The sequence below is a fragment of the Dermochelys coriacea genome, chromosome 2, assembly GCF_009764565.3.
Source record: "Dermochelys coriacea isolate rDerCor1 chromosome 2, rDerCor1.pri.v4, whole genome shotgun sequence".
Lineage (NCBI taxonomy): Eukaryota > Metazoa > Chordata > Testudines > Dermochelyidae > Dermochelys > Dermochelys coriacea.
Window position 1 is genome coordinate 205,722,171 of NC_050069.1, and position 24,674 is coordinate 205,746,844.

At 41.9% G+C, this 24,674-nt stretch overlaps 1 protein-coding gene across 5 annotated transcripts in view; it reads left to right on the plus strand.

Moving 5' to 3' along the window:
- Window positions 1–24,674, plus strand: part of ANKRD28 (ankyrin repeat domain 28) — a 238,938-nt gene that overhangs the window by 164,713 nt on the left and 49,551 nt on the right. For all 5 annotated transcript variants that reach the window (XM_038388242.2, XM_043509102.1, XM_043509103.1 and 2 more), the window contains 6 exons: window positions 8,345–8,408; window positions 11,406–11,474; window positions 14,433–14,573; window positions 18,752–18,863; window positions 19,576–19,602; window positions 20,766–20,840. In XM_038388242.2, the coding sequence (XP_038244170.1) occupies window positions 8,345–8,408; window positions 11,406–11,474; window positions 14,433–14,573; window positions 18,752–18,863; window positions 19,576–19,602; window positions 20,766–20,840 (488 nt within the window). The remainder of the gene's footprint in view (window positions 1–8,344; window positions 8,409–11,405; window positions 11,475–14,432; window positions 14,574–18,751; window positions 18,864–19,575; window positions 19,603–20,765; window positions 20,841–24,674) is intronic.

Below are 24,674 nucleotides of genomic sequence, written 5' to 3' on the forward strand. Positions count from 1 at the left end.
CCTTCTTCCCTTTTTTAAAGATGGGCACTACATTAGCCTTTTTCCAGTCATCCGGGACTTCCCCCGTTCGCCACGAGTTTTCAAAGATAATGGCCAAGGGCTCTGCAATCACAGCCGCCAATTCCTTCAGCACTCTCGGATGCAATTCGTCCGGCCCCATGGACTTGTGCACGTCCAGCTTTTCTAAATAGTCCCTAACCACCTCTATCTCTACAGAGGGCTGGCCATCTCTTCCCCATTAGTGATGCCCAGCACAGCAGTCTGGGAGCTGACCTTGTTAGTGAAAACAGAGGCAAAAAAAGCATTGAGTACATTAGCTTTTTCCACATCCTCTGTCACTAGCTTGCCTCCCTCATTCAGTAAGGGGCCCACACTTTCCTTGGCTTTCTTCTTGTTGCCAACATACCTGAAGAACCCTTCTTGTTACTCTTGACATCTCTTGCTAGCTGCAGCTCCAGGTGCGATTTGGCCCTCCTGATATCTTTCCTACATGCCCGAGCAATATTTTTATACTCTTCCCTGGTCATATGTCCAACCTTCCACTTCTTGTAAGCTTCTTTTTTATGTTTAAGATCCGCTAGGATTTCACCATTAAGCCAAGCTAGTCGCCTGCCATATTTACTATTCTTTCGAGTCATCGGGATGGTTTGTCCCTGTAACCTCAACAGGGATTCCTTGAAATACAGCCAGCTCTCCTGGACTCCTTTCCCTTTCATGTTAGTCCCCCAGGGGATCCTGGCCATCTGTTCCCTGAGGGAGTCAAAGTCTGCTTTCCTGAAGTCCAGGGTCCGTATCCTGCTGCTTACCTTTCTTCCCTGCGTCAGGATCCTGAACTCAACCAACTCATGGTCACTGCCTCCCAGATTCCCATCCACTTTTGCTTCCCCCACTAATTCTACCGGGTTTGTGAGCAGCAGGTCAAGAAAAGCGCTCCCCCTAGTTGGTTCCCCTAGCACTTGCACCAGGAAATTGTCCCCTACGCTTTCCAAAAACTTCCTGGATTGTCTATGCACCGTGTTGCTTCCCCTGTGACCCCAGGATCAGCTCTGTGAGCTGGGATTATGCTGAAAGGTGTCAGTCCCCTTTCAGCTGAATACCTACTGCATGGCAAGGAAGGGAAGATGGACTAATTTTGGCAGCTTCATAGTCTGCTTCCCTGATGAGATATGGAAACTCCAGGGGGCTCAAAAGGGAAGCTTGACTGTCTTGAGCCTAGGAGAGTGATTAGCAAAAGGACTCCCTTCCACACCACAGGGAAGTAGGGAAGCCTAGGAGAAGGGGAAAAGGAAGAGAAGCTGAGGAACCAAAATATAGGCGTGTTGATTCTCTTCTTCAGCGTCTTGCTGTAATTTGCACCAGCTGACAACTGTCCATTAGGTACCATGTGGCAGCTGTAGGATAGGCAAAGCTTAGCATGCTCCAGCCACTTCCCCTTTCTGTCACAGTGCAAAGTTATACTAGATGTATACCTACAGGAGACTTCCCTATGTCAAGGTAATCTCCATCAGAGGACTTGCAGATGATTTCCATTCTGTGTGTTAGTTGCACAAAGGGATGTGGACCAGCACACACAATCTAAAGCAGTGTTTCTTAACCTGGGGTGCATGCATTCCCTGGGGGTGCGAGATGCCCTTTCTGGGGGTGCGAGACATGCCAGATTTTTTTAGAAGATAAGCCATCAAAAACACAAATTAAGCACAGGAACGTAAGTACAACTACTTTGTTTCATCAAACCTATGTATTTATTTAACGATTACTGTAATATACAAATAAAAAATATATCTAGGTTTAAAGAACTGACCTACTTCAATGATTTTTGATAAGAGGTGTGAGAACATATTTTGATTTTTTGATAAGGGGTGCAAGAACATATTTTGAAAACCAAAGGGATGCAGGCTGCAGTCAAGGTTAAGAACCACTGATCTAAAGCATCAGTCATGGTTGCTTGACCATTTAAAAATTATATTTGCAGCACTCAGTCTGAAAAGATTGGACACCAGGAGCCTAGAAACTCCTTTTTAATAAGTTGATGTTATTGAAGATTGGTATCTTTGACTAGTGTATTTTTTGCAGGGAGGAGGGTGAAATTAGTTGATTCATACATTAAGAACCCCTCTGGAATCTGAGTTCATCCACTCCAGTGATGCAAACCTTGCAAAGTCTGCTTGTCCCTATGTGGATGACCATTATGGAGACAGTGGTGTCAGGCCAGGTATTGGTATGATGAGATAGATTGTTCAGTGAGCAGAATTGAGAAATATTTTGTACTTTGGGTGAGGCCTCCTAGGGAGTTAATGGGAGGGAGAGTGCCAAATAGGGGCACTAATTCCGGTCACTAAGAAATTCTTAAATTAATGAAAAAACAAAACAAAAAAAATTGAAATTGGAGTTATCGTTGCGAACATCTATCAGTTATTTGAAAGGGAAGTTCTTAAGAGAATATTTGAGAAAACTACAACTATAAATATAGCTTGGAAATTGTTTTGAACTATAACTTTAATTTTAAATAATGATTAAGTATGGACTTGCACTGTTAAAGTCACTCAGACAACTGTAATTCTCCTAGTTCTTTACTGATATTCCATCCTGCATGCCTGTAATACATTGTGCCTAAAACAGTGGCATTTTAGTGAAAGAAGTCTTGATAGGTCACTTGGGAACATGGGAATTGCCATACTGGATCAGACCAGTGGTCCATCTAGTCCAGTATCGAGGGAAGTCTGGGACAGAGGCTAGGCCCATGTCGGGCAGTCCTCGATCCCCCCCGGGCCCCAGGCCTCCGATTCATGTTGAGCAGAGTAGCCCAGCCCCTTCGGAACAGGCCTCTCCGGATGTCCAGATGCCATCCATGCCTGAAGCCCTCCAGGCGGCCCGGGACGTTATGTCCATGCCGGTGCTCGGAGTGCCACCGATGTCAGCCCCGTGCTCCAGAGGCAAGCCGCCACTGGGATCTCCGCAGTCGCCTCCGGCCCAGTACCAGTCTCAGTTGAGGGAACACTTGGGGGCACCCCACCACTCCTCATCGGGGATCCACCCCAAATGAAGCTTCTCTTCTCCAACCAGTTGTGTGCTTCCCTCCCGGAATGGTCGTGGTTAACCTCGGACTGATGGGTCCTCAACACCATCTCCTGGGGTTACGCCCTCCAGTTTACTTCCTCCCCGCCCCCATCCCCTTCGGGGACCCCTTGCACGAAGCTCTGCTTGAGTAGCAGGTGGGGCGGCTCCTAGGTCTAGGAGCGATAGAGGCGGTGCCAGAGGAGTTCATGGGCAAGGGGTATTACTCCCGTTATTTCCTTATCCCGAAGGTCAAAAGGGGGCTCAGGCCTATCCTGGACCTCCGAGGTCTGAACCAGTACATGGTGAAGCTCAAGTTCTGCATGGTCTCTCTGGCCTCCCTCATCCCCTCCCTGGATCCCAGGGACTGGTACGCTGCCCTCGATCTACAGGACGCATACTTCCACAACCACATATTTGAGGAGCACAGGCGCTTCCTCTGTTTCGTGGTGGGACAGAATCATTACCAATTCACAGTCCTCTTGTTTGGTCTATCCACGGCCCCCAGGGTGTTTACAAAATGTATGTCAGTGGTAGTGGCCTACCTCAGATAGGGAAATATCTGGACCCCTTGCCATCTGGATGATTGGCTTGTCAAGGGCACCTCGGTCACAGGTGAGGGAACACATGGCGCTCCTCCTGTCCATGTGCACTGCCTTGGGCCTGTTGATAAACACCACCAAGTCCACATTAGTCCCATTCCAACGCATAGTTTATCAGGGTGCTCCTGGATGCAGTGTTGGCCAGGGCCTCTCTCCTGCCAGGCAGATTCGAAACCCTGAAAACTCTCATTGATTTGGTCACAAGGTTCCCAGTAACAGCCAGGGTTTGCCTACAACTCTTGGGTCTCATTTTGGCGTGCATGTATGTGGTCCATTATGCCAGGCTCAGGAAGAGGCCCCTCCAGCTCTGGTTGGCCTCGAAGTTCTCCCAGGCCATAGACAGGATGGACAAGGTCCTCTCTGTGCTGGACTCTGTGATCACCTCCCTACGGTGGTGGTCCACTCCAAACAGCATGCTCCAAAGGGTTCCGTTAAGGGACAGGGCTTGGTCCTTGGAGCTGGTGTCTGATGCGTCCGACCTGGGTTGGGGGACCCATGTGGGGAACTTTCAGACCCAAGGCCTGTGGTCAGCTCAAGATCGGACCTTACATATAAACATCAAGGAGCTTAGGGCGGTGTGCCTGGCGTGTATTGCCTTCTGCTCAAACCTGGACGGCAAGATAGTCAGGGTCCTCACAGACTCAATGTTCTATACCAACAGGCAAGGCGGGGCTCAATCATCTGCTGCAAAGCCTTAAGGCTATGGGACTTCTGTATAGCCCACGACATCCACTTGAAAGCCTTCCTCCTACTGGGCGCCCGGAACGAGAGGGGGGATCGCTTGTGCAAGGACTTTTCCTCGCAACACGAGTGTCCCTGTACCTGGAAGTGGCCCACCGGCTCTTCCGAAGGTGGGGAAATCCCCAGGTGGACTTGTTCACGACTCGGCAGAACCAGCGATGCCTCCGGTTCTGCTCCGGGGGGCCTGGGGAGGGGCGCTATCTCCAATGCCTCTCTCCTGTCCTGGTCAGGCCAGCTTCTCTACACCTTTTCCCCCGTTCCCTCTAATCAGCAGGGTTCTGGAGAAGATAGACAGACAAGGCCCGGGTCCTCCTGATTGCCCTGGCGTGGCCCAGGCAGCATTGGTACGGGACCCTCACGGGCCTGGCAGTAGTTCCGCAGTGACTGTTTCTGCTCCGCCTGGACCTGCTTCTCAGGACCAGGGCTGCCTCCTCCACCCCAACCTGGCAGCTCTTCACCTCGCGGCATGGCTGCTCAGTGGTTAGGTGCAGAGGAAAGAACGAACTCAGAGCAGGTGCAGCGTGTCCTCGAAAGTAGATGGCCCTCCACTCGCTGGGCTTATTTGGTGAAGTGGTCCCAGTTTTCTAGGTGTGCGGTGGACCAGGGTGTCTTCCCGGTGACCGCCCCGATCCAGCTTATCCTTGATTACCTCCTATACCTGAGGACCCAGGGCCTGGTGCCCTCGTCAGTCAAGGTTCACCTGGCAGCCATATCGGCTTTCCATCCGCCGGTGCAAGGGTACACAGTATTTTCCCATGCTGACTGGCAGGTTCCTTAAGGTTTGGATCGTCTTTTTCCGTATTCTAGACACCCGGTCTCGCAGTGGGACCTAAACCTGTTGTTGGCTCGTCTCATAGGGCGCCAGTCTGAACCAGTGGCCATGTGCTCCTGGGCTCACCTCTCGTGGAAGGTGGCCTTCCTGGTTGCAATCATGTCGGCCATGCGAGTCTCAGAGCACAGGGCCCTGACATCCAAGCCCCTTTGAACAGTCTTTCATAAAAACAAGGTCCAGCTCTGCCCACACCCCGCGTTCCTCCTGAAGGTGGTCTCCACCTACCAGATGGGTCAGGACATTTTTCTACTGGTCCTCTGCCCCAAGCCTCACGCATCCAGTGAGGAACGCTGTCTCCACACGCTCAATGTGCGGTGGGCTCTGGCTTTCTACCTCGAGCGGACCAAGCCATTCAGAAAGTCCTCACAACTGTTCGTCACCTCGGCTGAGTGCGCGAGGGACCAGATAATTTCTGCTCAGCAGCTTTCCAATCAGATCACTTTGTGAATCCGTTCCTGTTATGAGCTGGCAGGTGTCCCCCCGCCACCCATTGTGAGGGCACACTTGACTCGGGCGCAGGCCTCATTGGTTGCCTTCATGGCCCATGTCCCCATCCAGGACATTTGTAGGGCCACAACGTGGTCTTCAGTTCACAAGTTCACCTCGCACTATGTGAACGTCCCCCAAACCAGGGATGACGCCAGGTTCGGCAGGGCTGTCATCCATCCTGGGATCTTGTGAACTCCTACCCACCTCCAACAGATATAGCTTGGAATCACCTATTGTGGAATACTCATGAGCAATTACTTGAAGAAGAAAAGACAGTTACCTTTTCTGTAACTGGTGTTCTTTGAGATGTGTTGCTCTATTCCACATCCCACCCTCCTTCCCCTCTGTCAGAGTTGTCTTGCAAGAAGGAACTGAGGGTGGGGGGAGTGTGCAGCTCCCCTTATACCGCGCCAGGCAGGTGCCACTCCAGGGGTTGCGGGGGGCACTACCCCCTGTCGGGGAAAAACTTGTGGCACCGGTGCACATGGCGAGCATGTACACCTATTGTGGAATAGACATGAGCAACACATCTCAAAGAACACCTCTTACGGAAAAGGTAACTGTCTTCTTTTCTTGGTTCTCAATTTGTTGCCTTTCAGTTTCATTGTACTTTCTCCATGCCATTTGTTTCATTTCACTTCAGTCACATTCTTTCTTATACTTGCTAAATCCACTATTTTCTTAGGAAGTCTAATTTGGAATTAACATACTTTTGGGGCCATATTCTCTCCTGCACTGAGATTAGTTTGGGTGTGATACTGGGCAAAAAGTTACCCTTTCCTGATTTTCATGGAGCTAGTCCCAGTTCTTTAGCTTAAATTAGAAAAGTCCCTGAATTGTTCTAGCATATGCTAGATGACTGTGGACCTTTCCCAGTTGTGAGTTGGAGTACCTCAGGTGAGCCCTGTGGGGTGCGGGTCGGGGGAGTTCTGCCACTTTATTCCACTTGAGAGCTACCAGAACAGAGAAATGGAACCTTTTTTTTTTTTAAACAAAGTTATACATAAGCATATCTTCTTTTTTTACCTCACTCTGTTCCCCTACTATTAATATCCTTGAACAACTTCTTTAAATCCCATGTTCCCCCTCAGCATAGCATGCTTAGAATCATGTAGAAAGCACTGTTCTTTTGACTGTGCATGTGTGTGTGTATGCTAATCAGATAACCGTGCTTTTGATATCCAGACTCCTATGGCGGATTGTCCTGAGTGTGGAAGCATTTAGCAGAGATGCGGGCTTTTTCTCTTTTTTTCTTTCTCTTTTTTTTCTTTTTTCTTTTCATGAACTACATAGGGACTTAAAGAAAACAAGAGGTGTTTGCTATAGTGAGGTAAAACCAACCTATCAACACAAGTAAGGTAATCCAGTTAGATGATCATTGTTCAGTTTTCAGAGTCACTAGTGTAATGATGTTGTATGTCTTAAGCATGCTGTCCTTAGGGGTGTACGGGGCCGAGGACATAGGCAATGAGTTTCTAATCTACTGGGGGTGCTCCCCAAGTCCCCACCCTTGTCCCGCCTCTTCCTACCCCCGCTTCGCCCATGCACTGCCTCTTCTCCGCCCAGTTCCGCCCCCTCCCTCAAGCGGGCTGTGCCTTCACTTCTTGCCCCTCCACCCCAGCACCTCCTGACACTGTGAAACATCTGATCCACGGTAGGCGCTGAGAGGGAGAGGAATATGCTGATCGGCAGGGCCCGTTGGCGGGCAGGAGGCGCTGGGGCTGAGGGAAGGTTCTGGTTCAGGGGCTCCTCCTCCCTCCCACCTGCCGCTCGCCTCCCTTTAGCCTCCTCACCCCGCTTGCCCTCCTGCCTCACCTCCCCACCCACCTCCTGTGCGAGGCAGTCACCCCAATTCGCTGAACCCAAGGGACTGCTCTCGTCTTAAGGATTGGATAGTCTCCTAGCTGTTGTTTCTGAGAGCAGTGATACAGGAGCAAAGTTAAGGCTCCGTTGCTGACCTTAGTTGTGCCATCTCCCTACTTTCAAATATTTGGATTTAAGTTTGATCTTAAATTTGAATTTCCAGGGTTCCTATAACATTTTTTGAGAAAACTACACCATTTTCTAAATGCCTTTTTCCTTCGGTAAGTGGTGTTTATAATCATCACTCCATTTTAACCAAGTTCTTTGTCTGGGAATGGAGAATTAAGCTGAAGGGTGAAATAATGTGATTAGCTTCTGGATTTAGTAATGCTGACATTCCCTCCCTTTAAAAGATTGATATGCAGAACGCTGAATTTTAAGGTGAGTAGTACTAGCTTATACTTAAAGTTGCTATTGCGTTTTTCCATAAATAAATGTTTCCGTATCAGATATAAAAATGTTGGTATTTTTAACAGAAGGGATAAACAAAGACACTCCTATCAGAAATTGCTTTTAGCCCTAATGTCATTAAAGATAAGTTTCCATTGTTACCTTTGTCATTTTTAACGGAATACACATTTCTTGAAATATTGCAAACAACATGGTTTTATTTCAGATGGAGTATATTTTTGTGTTTCAACATATACTGTTGTAAATAACATAAACTTACCTTCATGGCACTACAGCTAATTACTGAAGGGCAATTTGGTGAAAGGTTTGAATTACATACATGGTTTCACGATGTACTAACTTATTTTTGTAGGCTTTGACATAGACACCCCAGATGATTTTGGCAGGACTTGCCTTCATGCAGCTGCAGCTGGAGGGTAGGTAACAGCTCTGCCTTCACTTTAATTTTTTTTTTCTTAAATTGTTGATCCTGACAGTGTTTTCCTCCTCTTTTTCCCCCAAGGAGCTTTGTAGGTATGTATATAATTTCAAGACGGTGTCTTTCTGCAAGCTTTAAAAAGGCATAAACTGCAATTTCTACTTGGCCATCAATCTTTTATTGTAATGACCAACAGAATCAGTTACTCCTGGGGGAATTCCGCATCAGTGCGTGAGCGTAGAATTTATGTCCCCCGCAGATTTCTTTGCTTCCCCGCAGAAAAATGATTTATGATGGGGAAGCAAAGGGAAGCTGCAAGAGCGGTCACAAGCCCCTCCCAGGCAGTGTAGGCAGGTTGGTTTGGGTGTCTGGAGCATCTAGTAGAGATGTAAATCACCTGGGGGATGGGCAGGGGTGTGTGTGTGTGTGTGAGAGAGAGAGAGAGAGAAAGACACTGTCCCTTTCGCTCGCTATTGCAGCATGTTCGGCATGGAGGGGCAGGGCTTTGGGGTGTTTCTGAGGAGGTAGGTGTGGGACAGGCTCTGTTCCCTCAGGCAGAGCAGAATTCAGCAGCCTGCCTGCTTAGTGAATTATTCCCCTTGTCTTTGTGAATTCCCTCAGGAGTATAATATAGGTGTAAAAGTTTTAAGGCTCCTTTACATTTCCAGAATGCTGTAAAGGACAGTATGGCCTTATAAATGCTTATGTTGCTTTTGTGGTTAGAATGGATCTAACTTCTTGGACTGAAAAAATTTCCTATCAGAATGTACTCCATGAACTGTTTCTTAATTCCTTTTCTGGAGATGGTCAGTAGCTAATATAAATTGTGAGTTTGATTTCCCCAGTCCTCACTTTCTCTTCAGTTGTTTGATGTAATGCTGAGCAAATGGCTGCATATATATGTTGCCTAATAACTAGAAATAAAGGGTGAAACCTATCTACATTACTATTAGGCACGGGGGGTTGGGGATTTCCTCCAATGTTCCCCACTTCCATTCTCCATCCATTATATTGTTTCAATAAATTACTGAAATAATTTAAACCAAAGTGATTATGTTGCATTATTTTGATAAATAAAATATGCAGAATTTTAAAATATTGTATGCAGAAATTTTAATTTTGTGGTGCAGAATTCCCCCAGGAGTAATCAGTATTATTTCAGTTTCAGGATTGTCTCAAAATGGATTAATTTTACTTGTATGTTTTACTATGTATAGAAAGTACAGACCATGTTATTTAGGGCTAACGTTTACCAGAACCCTGTGTTAGGAGCACTTCGGAGATGCATGGTGAAGGGGTATGGTACCATCAGCATGCCTGCTTGCTTCACTTATCCCCTTTCCACTCAGTTGCTTGACATAGGAGCTGTAATTCTGGGCAGCCTTTTGAAATATGCTGTGCAGAGTTGGGGGAGGGCTCTGTACTGCCTTTCCCCATGCACATTTATGTATGAGCTAGCTACAACTTTACCCTCTGTGTGTATATCTTTATAGTATATGCTGTTTGTTATATTTATAAACATCTGGATATTAGATTACGTCTTTCAGCAAATGCAGGGTGCTAACTTATTTTTGATTATTCACTAAGAAAACATGTTTTAAATGTTTTTACCAGCATGTGAGGGAAGCTGAGGATAGGATGAATGTGCTCACACACAGTAAGAGCCTGGAAAACCTGTATGTTTAGCATATACCTGCACATAGATTTGTCAAGCTAAGTTTTGCATGCAGTAACAAAGTTCTGGAGTTCAGTTAACTAGAAGCAAAGAAATTTTGATCAGTAGTGCTCAAGGATGGATTGTGATCTGAAGAATTCAAACCATAGAAGAACTAGTATTTGACTAGCATTGTTTCTCTAGGTAGGCATCTTAAGGAGTTCATGTAAACATATGGGCCTTGATTCTGCAGACACTTCATGCTTGTGACTAAACCACAATATTAGTCCCATTAACTTTGGCCACCCATTAATAAAGCCAAGCATGTGCACAGGTATTGGGAGGAGCGCAGTATATTAGTCACTATAAAATTATTAGAGTACAAAGTAGCTATTCAGTATTGCCTAGAAAAATTGGGCAGTAGATTGTTGTACATGCTCAAGTGCACACAGCTTTCAGGAAATCAAATGGCCAATGCTGCATGCGTATATAATTTTAAAGTAATATAATAAAACCAAGTGTAATTTTTATATGTTTGGGGATTTTGGGGTGGTTGTTTACTGATAGAGCCCTGCAAATTGGTAGATATCCACAGACCATTTTGCGATCGTGAGTGGATGAGGATACACATTTTATATCTAAAGTCCAGCAAATCTGCAGATATCCGTGGATCATTTTTGCAGATCAGATGTGAAATACAAATTTTTTTATCTGCGTAGGGCTCTATTTACTGTTATAAAATATTATCCTTGGAATAAAAATTACTTACTTGTGATGTTACCTCACTCCTATCCTCACTTTTAGGCTTCATATCGTAATTTTCCTGTCTCTGAACAATATTCACAGCTTTTGCCATAAATATTTTTAATATAGTGTTCTTCATAATGCAATATCAAAGATAGCATATGCATTGCAAACTTTGTTTTTCCTGCACTTATTAATTGGCTTTAAAAGAAACAAAAATTTATAAGTAAAAACTTGCCATGTGCTGAATCTTGGCAAAAAGCTCTTAGCATGCATTAATTTTTTCTATTAAGTTTCCATCAAATTAGAAGTGTATTTACTACTTTAGGACAATGCTCTTGTTGATTTCAAAAGGCACGCTACATAAACATCAAAATTCCCACATTTGGACCAAGGACAGTTTATGGTCCTTAATATTTTCTTCTACAACTTTAAAGTCTGTTTTTGGTGGTGTTTTGTATGTAAAATATAGTTTAATTCATTATCAGTAAAAATATTGTTGTGTGATAAATAACTTTGCAGCAATTCTGATAGTTTGTAAAGGGCACTGTGTTCTTGAAAATTTAATTTGCAATCAATGTTGCATTAATTTAATAGGAATTTGGAGTGCCTAAACCTTCTGCTCAACACTGGTGCAGACTTCAACAAAAAGGACAAATTTGGGAGGTAGGACACAACGTTCTAAGTTCGTGGATTTTAGAACTTTATTAAAACATGCACATAAGTAGCACAATAGTTCTGTGTGAAGGAGTCTGTATTCCATCACAATACATTGCTTTTGGAGTGATTGTATTCATAATAAATTGTTGGGTCCCCAGTCAAGCACTACAACCAATTTAGTCTAAGCATCTTTAAAGTTTATGATTATAAAAAAGTTGCAAGGTGTTTGATTTGTTACATTCTGTTATATAGTTTTGTGTATTTTAGTATGTATTTATTTCTTCTTTCAAATTGTCCACTTGATCTCGTATGTTACTGTAGCTTTAATAAAGATGTTTTTGGTGTAAAATGCATCCTGATGGATTTAAGTGGCTCTCAACCTGTAGATTTACTGATTTCTCCTCATTAGCCCACCTTTCAAGGCTATAAATGCTCTTCATCAACCTGTTCACTTTGCCACTTCTGAACATTTTGCAATCTTCTATATTTTTTTAAAGTAAAATCTAAATTCTTTTAATAAAATAACTTTCCTTTTTACCTCCATCCATCCCTTCTTCATATAGCTTTCTCTCACTTTCTCTCACTCTGGACTTTCTTCAAATAACCACTGCTATTGCTAGCCTCAGATTGTTATTTAAGTGCAGACAGTGAGGTTAATGGTTGTGCAAGACACTAATTAAAGAGAGCCAAAGAGCTTACAATCAGAAAGATAGACAACTAAAAAGAGATGCTCTGGAAGAACCAGAGGCAAGAATTTATCATAATTTAAAAATATTCTTCATAGCATCAATGGTTTAGTGGAAATGGTCCCTCAGTCCTTGGTTGAGTGACAGGAGTAGGACTCCAGCAGAAGTACTGACTATGAATCATGTCTCCCTTTGAAGTCCTACTTGCACCCTTGGCTGAATATAGAGGGGTTAATTGTAATAGTTTTCCCTGTGGAAGTTGCACTTAAATTTTTGTTGGTCTGCTGATTATATTTCATAGAACCATAAAATATCAGGGTTGGAAGGGACCTCAGGAGGTCATCTAGTCCAACCCCCTGCTCAAAGCAGGACCAATCCCCAATTAAATCATCCCAGCCAGGACTTTGTCAAGCCTGACCTTAAAAACTTCAAAGGAAGAAGATTCCACCACCTCCCTAGGTAACGCAATCCAGTGCTTCACCACCCTCCTAGTGAAAAAGCTTTTCCTAATATCCAACCTAAACCTCCCCCATTGCAACTTGAGACCATTACACCTTGTTCTGTCATCTGCTACCACTGAGAACAGTCTAGATCCATCCTCTTTGGAACCCCCTTTCAGGTAGCTGAAAGCAGCTATCAAATCTCCCCTCATTCTTCTCTTCTGCAGACTAAACAATCCCAGTTCCTTCAGCCTCTCCTCATAAGTCATATGTTCCAGTCCCCTAATCATTTTTGTTGCCCTCCGCTGGACTCTTTCCCATTTTTCCACATCCTTCTGTTGTGTGGGGCCCAAAACTGGACACAGTACTCCAGCTGAGGCCTCCCCAATGTCTAATAGAGGGTAACAATCACGTCCCTCGATCTGCTGGCAATGCCCCTACTTATATATCCCCAAATGCCATTGGCCTTCTTGGTAACAACAGCACACTGTTGACTCATATCCAGCTTCTCATCCACTGTAACCCCTAGGTCCTTTTCTGCAGAACTGCTGCCTAGTCATTCGGTCCCTAGTCTGTAGTGGTGTGTGGTATTCTTCTGTCCCAAGTGCAGGACTCTGCACTTGCACTTGTCCTTGTTGAACCTCATCAGATTTCTTATGGCCCAATCCTCTAATTTGTCAAGGTCCCTTTGTATCCTATCCCTACCCTCCAGCATATCTCCTCCCAGTTTAGTGTCATCTGCAAACTTGCTGAGGGTACAATCCCCACCATCCTCCAGATCATTAATGAAGATATTGAACAAAACCGGCCCCAGGACCGACCCTTGGGGCACTCCACTTGATACCGGCTGCCAACTAAACATGGAGCCATTGATCACTACCCGTTGAGCCCGACAATATAGTCAGCTTTCTGTCCACCTTATAGTCCATTCATCCAGCCCATACTTTAACTTGCTGTCAAGTCTACATTAGTGTAAACTTCAAACCTTTAAATTCGTGTCCACGTAGGGAACTGTGGTGCGCACAGCTATTCCCAATCCGTGTCCAAGTATAAAGTCCCAGTCCCCAAGTCCAAGTATAGTATAAACATGCCCTTAGATCCCTAGGTCACTTGTGTAAAATTTTCAAAAGCACCTAGGTCATTAACTTCTGAAAATTTGTTTATATATTATATTATGCTTTGTAATAGTTTTCCCCCAAGGCTGAGTTATTCATCAATATTATATTTTCATGTGAAATTCAAATGTCAAGTTTCTTTAAAATCAAATGCATATTTTAAAAAAATCATCATTTGTTTTATTTTCTGTACAAGCATATATTTTTGGTACATTAAGATGAAACAAATAGACACGCCGTAGGACTCCACATTACACCTCAGTTTTGTCCTCAAAACCCTACTGAGCACTCCACACAAAACTACTTTAGATGTTCTGCAGGAAGGGTTAAATTTCACCCTAAATAAACAGTTGCATTTTGTTCCAGTCTGTCTTGGCGGTTTTGCACTATGGATGATCAGATTTGCTCATGTTTTGTCAGTGAATGGCCTGCAATTAAATTGTTTGAACAAATGGATCTTTCAATAATTTTTCATTTTCCTGTGCACACCTCTCAACACCCACAAACTGTCCATGACTGGCTGACAAATATGTACCCTGAACTGCTATTACATGGTTCCGTAAAAATCATTTAAAAAAGTGTAATATTTACATATATTAGAACTGAATAATTCAGCCAATAATAAAATAGAATATAAACATGTTTTTAACATTTCATTTTATTTTGCATTTTTGTCATTAATCTGTTGTATGTCTTTCTCTTGTATTTGAATGTGTACTAAAGAACTCCACTTCATTATGCTGCTGCCAATTGTAATTACCAGTGCCTGTTTGCCCTTGTGGGATCTGGAGCTAGTGTGAATGACCTTGACGAGAGGGGTTGTACACCATTGCACTATGCAGCTGCATCGGACACAGATGGCAAGTAAGTGTCATGTCATACAAAAGGGTGAATATTTAAAGACTTCAGAGCTGCTGTACTTTGTTTGCCTACTTTCTGTAATCATATATGCCAAATGTAATTTTTATATTTCTTTGAAGATGGCTAAATGGAATGTGTGTGTTTGGTCTGTTCATAATATAAGAGATACTTTGGTTTAAACATGTTGAGGTTTTTTGGTTTGTTTGTTTTGTTTTTTTTCCCCTCCCCATTACAGCTAGGTGTATTGTAATCTTCTGGATTTTAATGTTGAAGTCTTAATTGGCTATACACTGGATTAAATTCCTGTTCTGCACAAAGTAAATGTGGTCTGGGTCTTGGCTGCTTATGAGATTTCCTGGTAGCTATACTAGAGGAGGCATTTTTTCTAAAAATTCTGATATTTAAGCTCTAGAGGATTGGAGGCAATATGTTTTAGGTGATAAGTCCTTGACTCTGCCATTTGTTTCCCTTGCTGGATAATCAGACTTAATGCTGTAAAAACCAGTCTGAGTTATCCTTATCCTGAGGTAAGGTGAATGTAAAATATTTATTTAAATACATAAACATTTTAATATTTATAGGCGAAGATTGCTTTATGACTTTTGTCTTCATTATGGCATCTTGTTATAGATGCCAAGTTTGGTCAAATTTGTTGTTTTTTTTAATTAACGAAATGTGCTCAGAAGCTTTTTGTATTACATCAAAACTAAAAAGATGGTCATTGTTCTGGGACTGTACAAGCAGAGATGTTCTGCATAAAGCTTGCAATCTCAAGACCCAACATGTAGAAGTAACAAACAAAAAGAGAGAGGGTGATGTGATACAGAATAGCTGTGCATAACTTGTTGGGCCTTTTAAAGTGTAAATAAAGAGTAGAGATACCAGTAATCACTACTGGCCATTTGAGTAGGCATTAAAGTATATATACCCCTTCCATTTAAAGTCTAGGTTTTTTTAATGTTTACCTGCTACTTCTCTGTTAAGTATGTAATCCCTCTTCCTGCTGGCATTTGTTGAGGGGTACTTACTTTAATCATCACTTAAATCATTCCAGGATTCCAAGTTTCACAGTTGTTCTCAAAGACCTCAGTGCCTCAGCACCAGAGTGAGTCTTCGGGTTACATTGTTTTGCCAGCTGTCTTGCAGAGGCTAGAGGATGAATTATGATAGTAATATTTCACTGCTTTGGGAAATAACTCAAAGAATGATCTCCAAAATCCCTGAAATATTAATGTTCTGATGAACAGTTTGCTCTTTGGAAGACAGACTGCCAAGTAGTATAACCTGAGAAGCAGCTTTTTGAGTGGATGCAGCAACATGCTTAAGACCAGTTGGAAAACAAGTTCTGTCCAGCTCACATTCAGAAGGAGATTAATAATAATAATAGTAATAATAAAAAAAATAAAACTAGAAATTAGTATTGGGCTGGAATATAAGTGCTGGAGACAATGTGAGGTAAGTAATCTATATGGAATCTCTGGAACATTTGTGTGCTTTTTCATAAAGTTTGTGCAGATGTTCCCAGAGGTGATTTTCTGAAACAATGGCACTCTTCCTACCTTCTCCCCATTTATAAAAAGAATTGATTGATCACAGGATGACTGTGAGCTGCCATGAAAATGTCATGTGATGCAGCCATGAAAAAGACTAGGATGCATCTGGTAAGGTATTTCTACTACAGACAGGGAAGTGTTAGTACCATTTTACAAGGCACTGGTGAGACCTCATCTGGAATATATATGCAGTTTTGGTCTCCCATTTTTAAGAAAGATGAATTCAAACTGGAACAAGTGCAGAGAAGAGTTACTAGGATGATCTGAGGAATGGAAAACATACCTTATCAGAGGAGAGTCAAAGAGCTTGGCTTGTTTAGCCTAACCGAAAGAAGGCTGAGAAGAGATATGATTGCGCTCTCTAAATACATAAGAGGAATAAATACCAGGGAGGAAGAGGAGTTATTTAAGTTAAATGCCAATGTTGACCCAAGAACAAATGGATATAAACTGGCCATCAACATGTTCAGGTTTGAAATTATACAAAGGTTTCTAACCATCAGAGGAGTGAATTTCTGGAACAGCTTTCCAAGGGGAGCAGTGGGGGCAAAAAAATCTAACTGGCTTCAAGACTGAGCTTGATAAGTTTATGGAGGAGATGGTATGATGATGTTGCCTACAATGGCATGTAGCTGATCTACGACTGCTAGCAGCAAACATCTCCAACAGCTGGTGATGGGACACTAGATGGGGAGGGCTCTGAGTTACTACAGAGAATTCTTTTCCAGGTGTCTGACTGGTGGGTCTTGCCCACATGCTCAGGGTGTAAATGATCACCATAATTGGGGTTGAGAAGGAATTTTCTCCTGGGTCCAGTTGGCAGAGACTCTGGGGTTTTTTGTTTTCCTCTGCACCATGGGGTACGGGTGACTTGCAGGTTGAAACTAGTGTAAATGGTGGATTCTCTAACTTGAAGACTTTAGTCTTCAGTAACTCATCCATAGGTTAGGAGTCTATTACAGTAGTGGATGGGTGAGGTTCTGTGACCAGCAACATGCAAGAGGTGAGACTAAATGACCATCATGGTCCCTTCAGACCTTAAAGTCTGAGTCTACCTTGTCCAAACTAGAAATTACTTTGGTGTAAGTTATGTCGCTCAGTAGTGTGAATAATCCACACCCGTGAGCAACATAAGTTATACCAACGGAAGTGCCAGTGTACACAGTGCTGTGTCAGTGGGAGAGGTTCTCCTGCCAACATAACTACTGCCTCTTGTCGGAAGTGGAGTATTTAAGTGACGGAAGATTTCTCTCCCATCAGCTTAGAGCGTCTCCACCACAAGCGCTACAGCAGCACAGCTGCATCAGTGTAGCTGCGCTGCTGTAAGTGCTGTAGCATAGATGTAGTCTCCAGAGTATGTTTAACAAATACTTGTATTCCTGGGAATCAAACTAGCAAGCCTTAAGTCTGTATCAGATAAATTAGTTGAAAAAAATAGTTATAAAACAATAGGGTTAAGTTTTTGTAGAGGAAAGTCGTGCTTCAACCTTTTTAGAAATATTTGACAGTCATCAAGCTAGCAAATAAATGAGAGGTAGACATAATTTAATATGGACTTAGTGCTGTATACCACATGAGGTATAGCACATGTTGTGATAGGCATATGTAGGATCCATGGGTCTTGAAAGGTGTGTTAGTGCACTAAATGCCCCAACTACTACTATGTGGGTAAACCCAGACAATCACTATGCTTTCAAATAAACTCTCACAGGAAAATGATAAAAGACAAAAACACCCTATCACCTCTGAGTGGACACTTTTCACAAAGCAATCACTCTCTATCTGACCTATCAGCCCTCATCCTCAAAGGAAACCTGCACAACACTTTCAAAAGATAAACCTGGGAGCTTAAATTCATTACTCTGCTAGACACTAAAAAAAAGTCATGGACTGAACAGACACGTTGGATTTATGGCTTATTACACAATCTGTAACCCACTAACCTCCTCTTTTTATCTTATGACTGCTGAGGTATTAACAGATCATTCTGCCTTGAATGGTCCCTTACAATCGGTACTAACTACTTTTGCTAAAGCATAAGCTTTCGTGAGCTACAGCTCACTTCATCGGATGCATCGTAAATGCATCCGATGAAGTGAGCTGTAGCTCACGAAAGCTTATGCTCTAATAAATTTGTTAGTCTCTAAGGTGCCACAAGTACTCCTTTTCTTTTTGCGAATACAGACTAACACGGCTGCTACTCTGAAACCTACTTTTGCTAAACAATCTGCTCCTCCTTGCATTTTGCTGTGACCTTATCTTTCCCAGACCTGAAGAAGAAATTTTACTTGAGATGTATCAACCTTCATGCAACAAGGCATAAGCCAACCATTGACTGTCTCGGGTTAGGAAGACGCTGTCTCCCTAGGCATATTATATATGTAAATGTCTGTTGTGATGGTCTTACATGCTCCTCTACATCTTCTGGTACTGCTCTTTGTCCGTCTGAATACTGGGATACACGGACCACTGTTTGATGTAGTAAGACATGGCAATTTGATGATCCTATTTGTTGCATAAAATAAAATTGGACTTCTTGTATTTTCAAGGCAAGTACTAGTTTTACCAATTAGTGAAAAGTTGAATTTTAACATTATTAATATGGTTGTCATTTGTCACTTCACACAGGTGCCTGGAATACTTACTAAGAAATGATGCAAATCCAGGGATCCGAGACAAACAAGGATACAATGCAGTTCATTATTCTGCTGCCTATGGTCATCGCTTGTGTCTTGAACTGGTAAAAAAGCAAAACAAAAAAACCCCCCGACTTACTGTGAAATAGTTACTATCTACCTGTAGAGTTTTTCTAGGTTAGGCTGCTGGCCTGGAATTTAAAATCCAGGTTTAATTCCCTACTCTGTGCAACCTTCCACACGTTGCACAAGAGTCTCTCTCTGTTCCCCAACTGTGAAGTGGGGATGAAAGTACTTCTTTACGTCACAGGAGTGTTTTGAAGATAAAAACATTAAAGATTATGACACACTTGCATACTGTGGTAATGAGGACATGTAAATAACTTAGAATCAAATGGTTGAAAGGATTGTTGTTCTAGATAGTGGGATAACACAGAGAATATTTTTTTTGAAAAACTATCATTTTTCTTTTGTTAGCTAAAGTATTAAAACCACTAGTAGCCCTCTGAGATCTGTTAACTGATTTAATATGAGCTCTTATGGATTAAAATCAAGAGCATAATACGTTTTGCCTGAGAAAGATTTACTTATTTGAAAGCAAAGGATATAATTTTGAAATATTTTGATCATAATATTGCAGTGACTAATGGCTACATTATACATTTAAATAACAGCTTCACAGTAGATTTTGATCAGCGCTTAGCACAAAAGTATACAATTTGACATTTGTTTTATCTGTTCCATGTTTACAGTTAGTACTTATATGAAAATTACGCTTGCCAAGCCTGTTGAACTAAAAAGTTTTTTTAATTTTAGATTGCAAGTGAAACTCCTCTAGATGTTGTAAGTGTGTACACTTTATCATTATTAAAGTATTGTATAGCATTCTGTAATGGAGCATTCTGCCTCAGAATACTATTGCTTATCCTAGTGTGTCCAACTGTGTGCTTTCCAGTTAACAGGCATACATTTTATATTAATACTACTTCTTGTATTATCATAGCACCTACGAACCTTAGTCATGGACCAAGAACCCGTTATGCTACGTGCCATACAAACAGGAAAAAAGACAGTCCCTGCCTCAAGAGGCTTACAATCTCAGTACTTGCAATTCAGAAAATATTAAAACTAAAATAAATTTTATATAATATAATATATAATATAATATATAATATAATATAAAAGTTTGAGTTGGTTTAACCAGTTATATGATCATATTTAGAAATTGCCTAGCCCTGCTAATTGCAATTGCTTTTCAAGTACAGTGGAATTTCAGTGCTTGGAATCATTCTTTCTAAACAAACTGATAGGTCCCTGTCTTTTAATTCAGTTATCCATATGTAGTGGGTGGTGTCCAAGCATTTTGAATAGTTGGGATTCTGCTGTATTTAATTAACTGCAGTCCTGAAAAATAATCTACATTAATACACCAAGCAAATTTTGAATGGGCCATCACAGGAAAACACACAGGGATTTTTAAACTCATTTTATAATACTATGTGCCTTGATTCATCTCTTCCTTTTCATGTAAATTTGTGTTTTTTCTCTCCTCCTTTCCCTTGCTGCTGAGGAGTACTTTGATTAGGCTTTCCATGTCTGTTTTCTTCATTGCTTTTCCTTCTCCTTCTACTCTTCCCCTTACCTATCATATGTTCCCCACCTATCCAGTGTTCCTTATTGGATAAACTGTTTGTTTGCTTTTATTTAAAAAAGAAAATGTCTTATTTGGGAAGAATTTCTTATTTGAGTAGTTCAATGTGAAGCCAAATGAAACACCTGCTTGTGGGCAGGGGAGACGCAGGAAGAGCGTTGCCTTTACAGCCCAAAGCCTTTAAAAGATTGAAATAGTCATTTATACAATAGTTGCAGGGGAAAAATACCATGTCTGTGGAATTTTGTGCATTTTAATCTGGAAGTGGTAAGGGATAGCAATTCCCCTACTATTGTTGAAGAGTGTATTTTAAAACAGTTTTCTTGCATTTAATCTATATTTGTATTTCTGCTAGCTAATGGAAACATCAGGTACTGACATGCTGAATGATTCCGACAACAGAGCACCAATTAGTCCATTGCACTTAGCTGTAAGTATTTCTATCGCTAGTAATTGTTGGTCTACTGAATCATATAGATGTATGCACAACAATTTTTTGACTGATGCAAGATAGTTTTGATTCATGCCAGAGGTTTATTCGCAGGTCAATAACAGTAGTTTTCAATTATACATGCTCTCTTATGTGAGTTGCATAAGATTTTGTATATCAATTGTAAATGTGCTCTTGAAGAAACACTGTCAACATCAAATCCGTTCAATATAAAAAAAAAGTTAAAACTGGTTTCAAGTACTGAACCTGCTGCTGAATTCCCATGCCAATTTTATATTATTTAGAGCCACCTTTTCCTATTTTAAAAAATGTTTCTCTCCCCTGTTTATGAAAGACACACACAAATTATCAGGGAACTGACTACACAGGGAAAACAATGAAACTGATCATATAAAAGTGCAATGAAATGCAAAGTAAGCAAGCTTGAATTAGTATTTTTTTCTCTAATCATTGTTTTACTTGTAATACGAATAGGTTAAAATAATAAAAAAGTGTCCCCTTCTAAATAAGTGTAAAGCAAATATTAAAAATTGATGGTGCATAGGTATGACGAACACATGTGTTTTTGATACACAGGATCAAAAGAAATGATGTGGCATCAGTAAGGTGACTGCTAAAATTAGCAATAGGAAAAAAAATAGAGGGAACTAGTCCTGGAATTGCATGAGGACATTGGCTTGTGACAGAGTGCTGAAACCTGACAGGTGAGTCAGCACTCCGATCTCTGTAACCTCAATTAGTTTCCCCAGTGATGGCTAATTGAACAATTAGCTAATCAGAAAGATTGGCTAGGGAGGTCAGAAATTAATTAGCCCTCAGCTAGTTATAAAAGCTGATAAAGGCCAGGAAGAAAGTGTTACAAAGGGGATGAGGACAGAGCTAGCTGAGTATAGAAAGAAAGTGCTTCCAAGGGGGTGATCTCTTTTCCTCCTAGGGCCCTAGCAAAGAAGGGCTGAAGGATGTAGAGGCTTAAAACTGTGGTGTTAAACTGAACTGGTGTGGGTGGAAGGCTTAGAATAAAATACAACCTGAACACTAAAAGAAAATGGGTCTGAGCAGTTTCTGGAGTACTGAGAATGAGGACAGTGTGTTGCCCTGTTATAGGCTAGACACCCACGGGGGTATGAAGGATCCCTGACAATTTAAATAAAAAGAATACTTGTGGCACATTAGAGACTAACAAATTTATTTGATGCATCCGATGAAGTGAGCTGTAGCTCACGAAAGCTTATGCTCAAATAAATTTGTTAGTCTCTAAGATGCCACAAGTACTCCTTTTCTTTTTGTGGATACAGACTAACACGGCTGCTACTCTGAAACTTAAATAAACACATGTATGTGAGTGAGTGAGTAATGGCTTGGACTAGCACTTGAAATTGTTTATTGTTCTCAGAGCTGTACCATGGCATTTAACACGTTGTCATGACAGGTCTACACAGTAGATTTCCTACATTATCCATTCTAGTCTTATTGCATCACTTTCCGAATCTTTTCCATTCTGCCAACAATGCTAGCTTCAACCACCTGGTCTTTCTTTCCTTCTTTCCTTCCTTCTTTGAATTTCCTGTATGCAGTGTGGTTGTAGCTGTGTTGGTCCCAGGATATCAGAGATACAAAGTGGGTGAAGTAATATTTTTTATTGGACCAACTTCTGTTGGTGAGACAAACAAGCTTTGGAGCCACACAGAGCTCTTCTTCAGGTCTGGAAAAAGTACTGTGAGCATCACAGCTAAATGCAAGATGGAACAGATTGTTTAGCAAGCATAATGTAAGGCACCATTCAAGGTAGAGTGGTCCATTAACACCTCTGCAGTCATAGGACAAAAAAGTCATGGTAGGTGTTTATGGGCCACGCTACCCTGAATGGTCCCTTTAAATATGTAAAAAGAAAAGGAGTACTTGTGGCACCTTAGAGACTAACAAATTTATTAGAGCATAAGCTTTCGTGAGCTACAGCTCACTGTGAGCTGTAGCTCACGAAAGCTTATGCTCTAATAAATTTGTTAGTCTCTAAGGTGCCACAAGTACTCCTTTTCTTTTTGCGAATACAGACTAACACGGCTGCTACTCTGAAACCTTTAAATATGTGCTAACTACATCTGGTGATCAATCTGTTCCATCTTGCATTTAGCTGTGAGGCTGGGAGTACCAGTCCCAGACCTGAAGGAAACCTCTGTGTGGCTCTAAACCAGGGGTGGCCAACCTGAGCCTGAGAAGGAGCCAGAATTTAACAATGTACATTGCCAAAGAGTCATGGTAATATGTCAGCAGCTTCCACACCCTGCTCCCAGCGCCTCCCACCCGCCAATCAGCACCTCCTTCTCCCTCCCCACACGTTCTGATCAGCTGTTTCGGGCATGAGGGAGGCTGGGGGGGGGGGGGGGAAGAGGGCAAGGTCTGTGGCACAGCTAGGGGTTGAGTAGTGAGCACCCCCTAGCACACTGGAAAGTTGGTGCCTGTAGCTCCAGACCCGAAGTCGTTGCCTATACAAGGAGATGCATATTAACTTCTGAAGAGCCGCATGCGGCTCTGGAGCCACCTCTACTCTAAAGCTTGTCTCTCATCAACAGAAGTTGGTCCAGTAAAACAGGAGTTCCCAAAAGGGGCATGCAAGACATCTCTGGGAGATTTGCGGGAGAAATTATGTAATAGTTTATTTTATTTATTGCATTCTCATAATAGGCTGTTCAGCTTTAAAGCTGAAGCTTTAAAACTGAGAATTTGTCAAATATAGTAATTAACTTACTTCAAGATGTACCAGTGAGAACAGAGATGCTGACGTACAGAGCCCTCGCCTCCAACCACTAACAGCATCTGTCCAGTTTAACTGAGCTTAGAACTTAATCAGGGGTTTTTTCAGTTGTATGTGTTGTACTACAACTATATCTGTACGTAACAGTGAGATATGGACAGATGGCTAAAGAAAGGTAGTGTTAAGAACACACAAAGTATCAATGTTGAGAAGGATAATGTTTATGGGCAGCTGGTAGATCTGGACAGGGATACATGGGCAGCTGGTAGATCTGAAAGGAGGAGGTACACAAATAAGAAAAGTTTGGGAACCTCTGCAATAAAAGTTATTACCTCACCCACCTTGTCTCAGGGAATTTCCTGTCATTCCAGTTTTAGCATGTTCTTTGAAGGAAAAAAAGTATTACATAAATATAAAATCTACAAAGTTTTTTTTAAAAGAAAAAGTTGATTCTATATTACAATAAACTAACTTTTTTTGTCTTTATATAATCACTTAGACCATGATCCTGCCAGGAACTCCCCATGGGTGCAGTAGTTCATCCACTCAAAACTTCGTGTAGAATTGGATCCTTATTCTGTCACATGAAAATGTTCTCTCTTTTGAATAAAAGACTAAATGCAGTGGTTATGTATTAATCGTCCTTTAATTTTTGCACAAGATGATTTACAGGGCTATGGTATATAAAGTCTGGAAAATATAAAATCTGAAAAAACCATAATACAGGATAAAGATTTGATCTGTGTATCTAGTGACCTCATTCCATTTAATACACTGCACTTGAAGAAATGCTTTTTAACTTCTGTTTTTACTGCTCTACCATATTTGTGTGTTAGAAAGTTGGACATTTTGCCCTATTAAAGGGCCACTGCCAACATCAATTTTAAAAAGAGCAATTTTTGCTACATCATTTCATATTTGTCCTGCCTTTAAAAAAAATCATTTTTTTAAAATGAGTTTTTCCTATATGCCTTCTGCCTTTAAGATCCTATGGGCATCCTGAGCACAACAACACTGAACATGGTTGTGGCTCACCTGTTTTCCACTTTCTTTTTAAGTAT